This window comes from Coccinella septempunctata, chromosome 5 (assembly GCF_907165205.1).
Source record: "Coccinella septempunctata chromosome 5, icCocSept1.1, whole genome shotgun sequence".
NCBI classification, from domain to species: Eukaryota; Metazoa; Arthropoda; class Insecta; order Coleoptera; family Coccinellidae; genus Coccinella; species Coccinella septempunctata.
The window spans coordinates 15,251,621-15,264,215 of record NC_058193.1 but is presented as its reverse complement, the minus strand read 5'-3'; the positions used below and the strand labels follow the sequence as shown (position 1 = coordinate 15,264,215).

The window sequence follows — 12,595 nt, the reverse complement described above, 5'->3', positions numbered from 1 at the left end:
GCTTTACTTTACATCAGTCTTGGAGAAAATTCATTTAAACGATTTTTTTTAATTTGGGAGAAGAAAAGTTGTTCTACTCTACTCTATTCTATGAGTTGAGCTGAAAATTTGAAACCCATACTAAGGGAGTTCTATAAAATTTTCCATTTACCAATTTTTGGTGGTGGCCATTTAGAATTTGAAACTTTTTTAGTAGTGTACTGTATTCAAATAGTCTAACCTAATCGACAGGTTGAGTCAAAAATGTGTACCTACTCAGCTTTCTGGGGGTGATAGTATATTGAAAAAAAGGTAGAGTTTGATAAATAAACTCATGGCCTAAAATGCATATTGAGAAAGATATATACTTCCAAAGTTGATAAAATTAAAAAGAATTCTCCGCATAAGTTCTAACCGGTATATTCCACCAGATTGAAATTTCGTGCATAAATGTATTTCTTATAATACTTTTTTTTTTATTACATTTCTACATTTCTGATATTGTTATAACGGGTGTTTTTAGAGGGTGAATCGTGATTTTTTGCGACAACTTCTTTGGTTGTATTCGTTTTGATGAAAAAAATTGAAGCATTCTATGGAGCGAAGAAAATTACATAAAGAAGGTACTTTTATCCAAATAAAAAAATTGAATCGTTTTCGAGATATTTGAGTTTATGTAGTCACATGATGTTAGCAGATTCTTTCATCGCCAGACTCATCGATAACGATATTTCAGCAGGCCATGATCAATTTTGTTCTTAATTTTGACGTTCATGTCATGAACATTGTTGTAGTTAATTTCTCGTGTGGTTTTTCTGCTTATTTTTTGCTATTTTCAACTGGAATTTTAAGAAATGGGAGGTTATTCGTTCTCTGAACAAACTGATATGCTTTTGATGCTTGGCGAGTGCTTCGGAAATGCAAATGCTGCTGTAAGTTTTATGCGGAGATGATTATATCATCGACAAAATTCAGAACAGAATTTTTCATGGCCTGCTAAAACATCGTCATCGATGGATCTCGCGATGAATGAATCTGCTGACATCATGTGACAACAAGAACTCAAATATCTCGAAAACGGTTCGATTTTTTGTATTTGGAGAAGAGTACCTTTTTCATGTAATTTTCTTCGCTCCACCGAATGCTTCTATTTTTTTCAACAAAACGAATACAATGAAAGAAGTACCAAAAATATTATGATTCACCCTCTAAGAACACCCTTTCTAACAATATCAGACAGAAATATAGAAGTGTAATAAAAAAATGTATTTCAACAACATACATTTATGCACGAAATTTCAACCGTTTAACAGTTATGCGGAGAAATTAATTTTATCAACTTTGGAAGGATATATCTACCTCAATATGCATTTTGGACTAGGAGTTTATATCAGACTATACTCACTTTTCAATGTACTATCACCCCCAGAAAGCTCGGTACACATTTTTGACTTACCCTGTATATACCAAAACTGAGCGAGTTGTGAGAATAAAATATTCAGATCGTCATTGGGAAATGACGATGGAATTGTGCAAATGGACTATGTAAAACGCCATCTTATGGCGCGTCCATCTTCGATTTGGTTTTTTCGTGGCTCACTAAATTTTACTATCCGAGCTCCTTCATTTTATACCTTAATTGAGGCAGTTATAAGAAAAGACTGATCAAGTCACCATATACTGTGTTCAACTAACCGAGTCTTTCCATCACACGAAGATAATTGTACATTGTACTGTCACCGAATCTGAAGATTTGCTACACGTTTCAGGGCAATCGGTAGAAATCAAATGTAGTTGAAAAAGGGGTTGCAAATGTTGAGCGGACAGTCACGTACTTACAGAGCATGTGTAATAGAGGCTCGTTTTGAAAATTATGTATAATGATATACAGGGTGTTGTTTCGACACGGAGCCTACCTAATTATTTTTTTGAAGCCGGACATGCGATGAGTAATTTTTGGAATTCGCTATCTCGGAAACTAATTGATTTGAAATAAGATAAGTTTAATCAATACCAATCAGAATTGTGACGAAAAAATATTCAATAATAAAAAGGTACCTAAGGCCGTTGAAGAAAGGAACTTTGTGTGATTAGGACTTTAAAGTAAATAATTCATTCTTAATTTTTTTCATAGTAGGAGAAATTTCGTATCCTAACATTTTCTACTAAGTTTATTACTTCAGGACATTTAATCAACACATGTCCACCATGTATAATTATTCGAAATGAGGAAATCTAGGCAATCAACATTAAACAACTTTTTTAGGCAAGGTCTTGGAACTAGACATTGCATGCAAAAATTGATATAAAAGTTGCCCGAAATGAAATCGGCATCTGTTTACTGCAAAACACGTGTTAATGCTGATAAGAAGGGTTCAAACTTTTCTACCTGATTCGAGCTTTTTAGGAACGAATTGCTCAAGATGCGTTCGAGTAACATTTCGTTTTGCGTGTTATATTGGATAAAATTGAATTTATGCTATGGATGATTCGAGAATTATTGATGTCCGGAATGCTCCAGAATGATGAAAATTTTCAGATTTCATTGAAACTCTTGCAAAAACTGTCTCGTATATTGTCAAGTTCATATTTCAATTCATTCAGAACTTTGAAGTTCGGCAAGTAATGATGTAAATAATTCAATATTCTATTTGCCTCAAGACTCGAAACTTTTCGAGAAACGATTTATTTAATGATTTGATGACGAATAAATCAAAAAATTATGTGTGTTGATATTATATTTTCATTCATTGAAGAATATTTAGAATAATGAAGTTCAACAAATGATACGAAAAAGATACTTATTCAATTAACCTCATGATCCGAAACATTTCAGAATTTATTTCGTGTTTAGATAATCCGCTGCATATCGTTGTTCACAATACGACTGTCAATTTAGGACCATTTATAGAACGATTTAATTAATAGATAAATAGCTTTCGAAAATGTTGGTCAGTCTATGAACTGACAACTCATTTTGTCAAATGACGGATTTCAGTATCAGACTGCTACATAGTATAATGAGAGTTCAAAAAAAATTGTATAGACTAAAGAATTTAGATGGTTGATATTATGTGTCGCTAACAGTCAATCACATTTCCTTCAGCGCAGTTGTTATTTTGAAGAAAAAGTAGTAGATTCTCGCAAAATCCGAAACTCTACATGAATAGGCCCAGTTGTTCAGTTCGGTCAGATCAATCTAGGATCATCTTAAATCTCGGCCTCATCCTGAACTGAACAACCGAGCTCCTTCATTTTATACCTTAATTGAGGCAGTTATGAGAAAAGACTGATCAAGTCACCATATACTGTGTTCAACTAACCGAGTCTTTCCATCACACGAAGATAATTGTACATTGTACTGTCACGTCACCGAATCTGAAGATTTGCTACACGTTTCAGGGCAATCGGTAGAAATCAAATGTAGTTGAAAAAGGGGTTTCAAATGTTGAGCGAACAGTCACGTACTTACAGAGCATGTGTAATAGAGGCTCGTTTTGAAAATTATGTATAATGATATACAGGGTGTTGTTTCGACACGGAGCCTACCTAATTATTTTTTTGAAGCCGGACATGCGATGAGTAATTTTTGGAATTCGCTATCTCGGAAACTAATTGATTTGAAATAAGATGAGTTTAATCAATACCAATCAGAATTGTGACGAAAAAATATTCAATAATAAAAAGGTACCCGAGGCCGTTGAAGAAAGGAACTTTGTGTGGTTAGGACTTTAAAGTAAATAATTCATTCTTAATTTTTTTCATAGTAGGAGAAATTTCGTATCCTAACATTTTCTACTAAGTTTATTACTTCAGGACATATAATCAACACATGTCCACCATGTATAATTATTTAAATTGTGATGATAGTTAAGTATCTGAAAATATAATAAAATGAAAGGTTTAGCGGCAATTCCTGTCTGCATGCCGCTAAACCTTTCATTTCATAATTATTTAAAATGAGGAAATCTAGGCAATCAACATTAAACAACTTTTTTAGGCAATGTCTTGGAACTAGACATTGCATGCAAAAATTGATATAAAAGTTGAACAACAATGAGTATATTGAGTTTGATGTAACCAAAGCTTTCTCGAACTAATATATGGTAAAATGAACCGATATACAATCGGATGTATATGCTCTTTCCATATGTACAAAATGTCTTGGAACTCAACGTTAGTCATATATATATATATATATATATATATATATATATATATATATATATATATTTTTTTTTTTTTTTTTTAAATTCACACTTATGTGGTTATGGTTATGCTCGGCTCGGGTGTTTCCACCAAGAGCAGAACAATATCTTAGTGCGGAAAGATAACTTGTCGAACGATGCTCACTGTGCCCAGTATAACTGCCTTTTGCATCCAGGTGATCGTGTTGGGGGGTAATTGTAGTTCCTGTAGGTGTTGAGATGTTTTTTTAGGGACCAACCCATTAACACTTACAATGAGAGGAATTATTTCGACCCTCTTCAGCTGCCACATATCTCGCATCTGCCTTGCTAGTGCTTCATACTTACTGATTTTGTCAGCATAGGTTTTCAGTATATTATAATCTTGAGGCACAGCAAAATCAATTATTGTGGCAGTTTTGTCTTTCTTGTCCCACACCACCATATCAGGTCTATTATGTTCCACTCCTCTGTCCGTAGTGATGGCAAAGTCCCAATAGATTTTGAAGGTTTCGTTTTCCTCAATAGGCGACGGAACATACAGATGATGCGGTGTGAAATGTTGGAGAAGTTTTTTGTTTATACAAAGCAGTTGGTGTACGACCTTCCCCATGCCGTCATGTCGCGATAGATATCGTGTTCCAGCTATTGTGGGGCAGCCTGCTGACAGGTGCTGCACTGTCTCTTCAGCACTGTTACACAGTCGGCATCTTGTGTTATCTATTGACTTTTTCATAATGTGCTTGACATAATTTCGAGTTGGCACAACCTGATCTTGGATCGCAAATAAGGTGCCTTCTGTTTGAGGAAATAGGTAACCCTGAGTTAGGTAAGTATTAGACGCTGTTAAATCCACCTCATCTTGATGTAAACTTGCGTAGAACCTGCCGTGAAGTTGTTTCGTTTGCCAGCCCTGTCTGAGGTTTTCTAATGTATTTTCTGTTGCAGGTATGTCCTCACTGAAAGTTTCCGCAATGGCTGGGAGGTCTCCTTGGGTAGCGATCCATTGATGAAGAGGTAAGTGTTTGCTGGCGAAGTACTTTTTTAAATCGAGTTTGTTTTTCCAACAGGCATCCTCAATGGAGGTCAGGCCACGACCACCCTCCTTCCTTGGTAAGTATAGCCTTTCCACGGCCGAGTTGGGGTGGAGTAAGCCAGATGCTGTCATTTCTGTCCGGATCTTTCTGTCTATCAGTTGGAGGTCCGTCTTCGACCAGGAGAGAACAGCCGACGTATAAGTGAAGGACGGTATGGCCCAGATGTTGATCGCTAATATTTTGTTCTTGGCTGAGAGTTGTGATTTGAATATCAACTTTGTTCTCCTGAGCAACTCTGTTTTAGCTTGTTGTTTGTTCTCTTCTGTTCTTATGTCAAATGTCTGCTGTATCCCTAAGTATTTATAAGTTTCTTCATTACTCAAGCTTTTTATTTCTGTTCCGTCCCTCATTCTCAGATCACCCTCGTCGACGATTTTTCCCCTTCTTACGGTGACCGTTGCACACTTCTCCACCCCCAGTGTCATTCCTATGTCAGCACTGAACTTCCTGACCAGTTCCAATTCGCCCTCGAGTTGAGCCCGTCCCCTTGCAAACAGTTTCAAATCATCCATATAAAAAAGATGTGTGATCTGCGTAGTATCATTGATATAGTACCCGTATGCTGATCGGTTGAGCATACTGCTCAATATATTGAGAGCCAGGCAGAACCAAGGGGGGCTCAAACTATCACCCTGAAAGATGCCTCGTCTTATGTTAATCTCGGATGTTTCGTAATGAGTTGTTCCTTCGTTCAGTATTAATGTTGTTCGCCACGTGTTCATCACGAACTTGAGCATTTCTATCACTCGCCTCTCTACCCCATAGATCTTCAGAACTTCTATAAGCCACGAGTGAGGAACAGAATCGTACGCCTTTTGGTAGTCAATCCAGGCTACAGCTATGTTTTTCCTCCTCTTTTTAGCTTGTCTGGTTATCGCGTTGTCAATCATCAGAACTTCTTTGCTGGCGCGACTCCTTTCTCTGCACCCATTTTGCTCCCACGCCATGATGTTGTTTCTCAGCAAGTGATTATTTATCTTGTGAGCCAGCGTCGAAGTTATAATTTTATAAGCTGTCGGCAAGCAAGTTATCGGCCTATAGTTGTCAGGACGTGTTGGGTCTCCTCTCTTAAACAACATATATGTCATGCCGCTAGTGAAATATTCCGGGATTGACTGCGGGTTGTCCAGCGCTTCTTCCATAAGCCGAGCGAACACACCATGTGTAGACGTGAGTGTTTTCCACCAGTAGGCATGGATACCGTCTACTCCGGGTGATGCCCAATTCTTCATTCTTTTGATGGTGTTTCTGACATCTTCTTCACTAACTTTGGTTCTGGGCATTCCTTGTATATCCTCTAGATGTCCCTTTTCGACGTTAATCCACGGCGCCTCCGTATTATGTTTTACCTCTGTCGACCAAAGAGACGACCAGTACTGCTTCATCGTATCTGGGCTTGGGGGTTGGGTCGCTTTCATGTCTTTCTGTGTGTTGATAGTTCTGAAAAACATTCTTTGGTTGTTTGTGAATAGATTATTTTGTTGGAATCTCTGGGTCCTCTTATGGTACCTCCTCAGTCTATTTCCTAACGCCGCAATTTTTTGCTTGAGCTTTTCAACGTGGCTTTGTAATTTTATCTTATACTGTTTGTCTGTTTCTTTTAGGTTAATTTTTTGTGTGAATGTTCTTAGTTTCTTGTTCGTTTTCCTGCTGATTTTTCCGTTATTTAAGGTGAGATGAATAATTCCTATTTCTCTTCTTATTGTTGCTATCCGCTTTTCTAGTCTCTCCTCCCATGGGGGTTTCTTCTGTGTTTGTTTTCCCTGGTTTTCCTGTTTCGGCTTCGTCTGTAGTAAAAGATTCGCTACAATAGCGGCACAATAGACCCTGTGACATAGTTCTTCAAACCCTGTTGACCTGTTAATCGGTTCTCTCACGGCCGCGTTGATTGTTCTCATGATTTTTTTTGCTTCTGTGCTCAGCTTGATTCGACTTATCTTCGGTCTTCTATTCAGTGATATCCCTTCCCATTTCAAGCTAATTTCCTCAAAGATCTCGCGTATTTCAAGGGCAGGCTGTTCCGTTTCTGGCTCTGACGTACCCTGTATTTCTTCTTCTTCAACAGGCTCCAATACTCGCCTTGGTGGGGTTGCGCTCCCTTGAATGCTTCTTCTTATGCTCCTAAGTCTGGCTGTTGGAGACTGTGCCAGCACCTCGGCTCTCAGTGCGTCCAGTTCGTCAGGCGACAGCAGTTTTCTAGTTTTTATGTTTTTCACTTGTGCTACTAGATGTTTTCCAGTGAACACTTTGTCTGGATATAACTGTGCCCACCTTTCTGCAAGCCTTGTTGCGTATTTCCTAGTATTTTTTTCCCCTTCCGTCACTTGAAAGTAAGCGTTGATCAGACTTAGATTCATATCTCTAGTCCAACGCTGCCTTCCCCTTCTGTGGGCTTGAGCGGGATCAGTCAGTTGCGATTCAGAATCAGCGTCTGCCTGGTCCAAGCTGTATCCCTGTCTGTTCCTTCTAGAGGTCCTCGGCCTTGTGGTTCCGGTTCGCAGAGAGGTGCCACTCGCTTCACCTTGTTCCGCTAGGGACTGTGCCAGTCTTCCTCCAAGAGCAGTCCCGACTCCGGAGGGGGGTTCCGAGGCTTCTGTTATTTTGTCGAAAGCTGGCTTTCATCACAATGCGAGGGTTGCTGGCCCAGCACATTGGTGGACTCGGGTATGCGGGGTCGTCAGTCCCCGAAAGTCAAAGACTCCCCTGCATATATATATATATATATATATATATATATATATATATATATATATATATATATATATATATATATATATATATATATATATATATATATATATATATATATATATATATATATATATATATATATATATACGTTGAGTTCCAAGACATTTTGTACATATGAAAAGAGCATATACATCCGATTGTATATCGGTTCATTTTACCATATATATATATATATATATATATATATATATTCTTTTGATATCAGGGTAGTTGCAAAGCTATCGGGGAGTGACGCCCCCGCGAACCCGAGTCTCCATAGCTCAGCTGGGGTTAGCAGCCTCAGTGAGTGTGAATCAATTAGCTCCCATCACAAGAAGTAAAACTCAGGGCGGTCAGGGGTCTCAGGTCGACCCCTCTCGGAGCCGTCCAGATGTTCGACCTGTTGGGGTTAGGTGTGGAGCGAGCGGCGCACCCCCCCGAAACGGCACCGCAAGGCCAAATCACGTTACTCTGCAAAGAGTGAACTCGGAAAACTTGGGCGAGCAAAACGCTCACCCCGTTACGAGTAGGATACGAGATCGGCGCACACGCTGGACATATGAAGAGAACTGTATTTTGATGCGTGCACATTATATTGCTCTTGACCTAACTGAACGTTCAGCTAGAACATACAGACAGATCTTGCTTGAAACCTGGGAGGAAATGTGTCCGAGCAGACCCTCATATGCTCAACTGTTATCTAATAGGGTGAGATGGATGCTGCGGGGAGAAAAACTGTCCCGAGCCGAGTTGGGAAACATCAAAACTAGTTGCTATCCACTCGAAATACCAGAAGAACAGAACTCGATAGCTGAGGAAACCAACCGGCGTAGATCATCGCTGAGGATGAGACAAAGCGGACTTTATGTGAGGAGTGAGCAGGCTGAGACGATCGAACAACAGTTCCTCGAGAACCTCATGAAATTTTCTGGTATGAATCCTGAAAGTAGACCGAAGATACCACGGTTGCAGCACTCAAAGCTGATCTTGGAAACGATGAAATCTTTGAACTCGGTGATTCCTGGACATCTCGGAGAAGTTGACACGCTTACTGAACTGGTTGATGTTGTATATGCCGGAGCTGTTACGATCTGTGAATTTCATGGGAAAAAAATTAATGAAAACGCGGCTCAGAGACTGAATGGCCCCCCTCCTTGGAAGAGACGCCTGGAACAGAAGATCGTTTTGATAAGAAGAAAAATAGGAAAACTCCATACTTACCTTCATTCACCAAATCCATCGAACAAGGTGATCAAAGCTACCAGGAAAACGGCCTCCGAATATAGGATAAAACGGAGAGATCCGGAGTTCAAGGAAAAAATCTTGGTGCTCTGTGATAATCTGAAACAAAAGATCAGAGCATTAGGTAGTCGCATAAGACGGTACAATGAGAGAGTCACAAGACACAAAAATAATAAGTTGTTCTTTCAAAACCAAAAAAAGTTTTTCAGGGACCTTGAACAGGGAAGTACCGAGGGGGGTGATCGACTTGAGCTTGGGGCAGCTGAGGAATACTGGGGTGAAGTTTGGTCTAAAAAGACCACATATGATCGAAATATGCCTTGGATACAAGAAGCTGAATCCAGGATCCCAACAACTCAAATGGAAGAAATTAACATCGAGGGGTCTGATATAGCAGACGTACTGAAGGGTTCTAATAACTGGGCAACTCCAGGATGCGATAATTTGCACAACTATTGGTGGAAACATTTCACCAGTGTCCACGAGATATTGTCGATACTGCTTAAAAGATCCCTTTCAGACCCCAATCTCCTCCCAAGTTACTTCACTCAGGGCCAAACATATTTGATTCTGAAGGGTGGAGATCCGAAAAATCCTGAAAATTATCGCCCAATAACATGCCTCCCTGCAGTGTATAAAATATTGACAGCGATCGTCACGAAACACCTGAATAAGCACCTACGAACACATAATCTTATGGCCCCTGAGCAAGGGGGTGGGCGAATAAGAACTAAAGGCTCCAAGGAACTCCTGGTTGTAGACTATATAATCACAAAGCAGGCACGTAAGAAACTGAGAAATATCTCGGTCGCGTGGGTGGACTATCGCAAAGCCTTTGACTCGGTACCCCACTCCTGGCTGCTGAAAGTTCTTCGGATGCATGGCATCGATGAGAAGGTCATCAATCTCTTGGAGTTTCTGATGCGTACCTGGAGAACCTCCCTCTTCGTTCATAATGGAGATGAGATGAGAGGATCCAAGAATATTGAGATAAACCGGGGTGTTTTTCAAGGCGACACTCTTAGTGCGGTGTGGTTCTGTATGGCTCTCAATCCTCTAAGTATGCTACTCAGGAATACAATTTACGGATATGTCATTGACAAGCCTAGACAAGTCCGAGTTAACCATAGTCTGTATATTGATGATCTCAAATTGTATGGGGCCAACTTTGATCAGCTTAAAAGACTTCTGGAAATAGTCTCACAGTTCAGCGACTCGATCGGCATGAGCTTTGGAGTTGAGAAGTGTGCAACTTTAGAAGTGATACGCGGAAAAGTCCAAGCCTCGAATTTTGAAACAACTTTGATGAATCAGACTGTAATACCTTATTTGGGCGTAGGTGATTCATACAAATACTTGGGAATCAAACAAGCTCTAGATATTCAAACATCGGAAATGAAAGATTTCTTCAGGCAGAGACTACTCAAAAGAGTTACCATCCTTCTGAAGTCAAAATTAAACGCTCGATCACTTTTCACTGCCATCAATATCTGGGCAATACCCACGATCACTTACTCTTTCGGGGTTCTGACTTGGTCAACGACTGAACTCAAAGAAATGGATAGAGCGTTAAGATCCCTGCTGGTAAAGTTTGGAGTCCATCATCCCCACTCATCGGTAATACGCCTATATCTGCCACGCCAACAGGGGGGCAGAGGCTTGCTAAACTTAGAGGATGTCCACAGGGCAAACATAACATCACTGAGGAATTATTTTCTTAAAAAGAACTCACCTTTTTTCCAGGCGATCCGTGAGGCGGACCGAAACCTGTCACCATTGAGACTGTCGGAACCGGATGTTCAATACACTGACCAATCAATGCAACAGCTTATCGAGCAGTGGGGTGCCATGGCCTTACATGGGCGATATCCTGGGTGCCTGAGGGGAGAGCATGTTAATAAAATGGAGTCTCTGACTTACCTGCGAGCCGGATACTTATATCCAGAAACTGAGGGTAGACTCCTGGCAATACAGGATCAAGTTATGCCAACCAGAATGTACCAAAGGCACATTGCTAAGCTGGACATACCATCTGACCGATGTCGTAAGTGCTCCCAGGCACCTGAAACTATACAACATGTTACGTCTTCTTGCCCCATTTTGGCGCCGAGAGAATACCTTGAAAGACATAACAACATGGCAAAAATCTATCATCAGAAAATAGCACTGAATCTGGGGTTACTCCAGGATGTAACTCCGAACCATCTATATGTCCCAAGAACATTAATTGAAAGTGCACGATACAAACTATACTGGGACTCGGCGCTGGTGACGGACAGAAGCGTAATGCATAATAGACCCGACATAGCGCTTTTCGATAATGACAGGAGGACGTGCGTGTTGATAGAGTTCACAATCCCAGCTGATGATAACATCACAAGAGCATACACCGAAAAAATAACGAAGTATGGTGACCTGGCGTTTCAGCTGAAGGAGATGTATGATCTGAGCAAGATTAGCATTCTTCCGTTAATAATGTCGACCAATGGAATAGTTGAGGCACACCTACCTGAGAACACCAGGAGATTATGTTTGGAGCTAGATGTCATCTCTACTTCCCAGAAGCAGGTCATCTTGAGTACAACTAGAATTGTTCGGAGGTTTCTACAAAGTTTTTGAGCGTGATGTTAACTTTGGTGAATAAACCCAGTTGCATCAGATATCCCTGATTGGTGGTTTAAAAAAAAAAAAAAAATATATATATATATATATATAGTATACAATTAACGGTCGTAGTATTCAGTAAAATAGGTTAAGGGATGTCGACCAAGTAATAAAATAAAGAAAGATGTTTACTCTTTAATCATAGAGTAAACATCTTTCTTTATTTTATTACTTGGTCGACATCCCTTAACCTATTTTACTATATATATATATATATATACGTATTGGAATACTTATTTGCTGGAGAAAACAGTTTTATAGTATACTTGTCGGATGTAGGTTTTAATGTTTATTTTGTATGTTTTGTAACCACGTTTATTATGTATATTTTAGCATCCTGAAGAAGAAACGCAATCAGTTTCGAAATATAGATGTAAATGACGACTAACTACTAATTGCCCAAACGACAATTGCCAGGTTCCCAAATATTTCTCCCTATATATATATATATATATATATATATATATATATATTTTTTTTTTTTTTTTTTTTTTTTTTTAATTTCACACGACTGTGGTTCACTATCCAGAAAGTTCGGGCCGCAGCCAAGAACCTTCTTTGATCGTCAATGGGGATATATTGCTTGTCTGATGATCCCAACCGTCCCCAGGATCACCGCTTTTTGCATCCAAAGAATTGTGTTGGCTGGTAATTGTATTTCCTTGACATGTTCTGTTGTTTTTCTGTGCACCAACC

At 39.5% G+C, this 12,595-nt stretch overlaps 2 protein-coding genes across 2 annotated transcripts; one reads left to right on the top strand and one right to left on the bottom strand.

Moving 5' to 3' along the window:
• Positions 1-4,296: 4,296 nt before the first annotated feature.
• On the bottom strand, positions 4,297-8,584 carry LOC123314031. The gene is made up of 2 exons (XM_044899144.1): positions 8,510-8,584; positions 4,297-7,878 (listed from the first exon to the last, which is right to left on the bottom strand). Exons 1-2 carry the CDS (start codon positions 8,582-8,584, stop codon positions 4,297-4,299), a joined length of 3,657 nt encoding a protein of 1,218 aa, XP_044755079.1.
• A 72-nt stretch (positions 8,585-8,656) lies between these two features.
• Positions 8,657-11,854, top strand: LOC123314030. Its single transcript, XM_044899143.1, has one exon. It carries the CDS (start codon positions 8,657-8,659, stop codon positions 11,852-11,854), a length of 3,198 nt encoding a protein of 1,065 aa, XP_044755078.1.
• Positions 11,855-12,595: the final 741 nt, after the last annotated feature.

Bases quoted from the DNA above. Each gene is read 5' to 3' on its own strand.
- LOC123314031 (XM_044899144.1), bottom strand. From the start codon at position 8,584: ATGTGCACGCATCAAAATACAGTTCTCTTCATATGTCCAGCGTGTGCG. The intron at 7,879-8,509 runs GTGAGCGTTTTG...TTGTGATGAAAG, and splicing joins CGTATCCTACTCGTAACGGG to CCAGCTTTCGACAAAATAAC.
- LOC123314030 (XM_044899143.1), top strand. From the start codon at position 8,657: ATGTGTCCGAGCAGACCCTCATATGCTCAACTGTTATCTAATAGGGTG.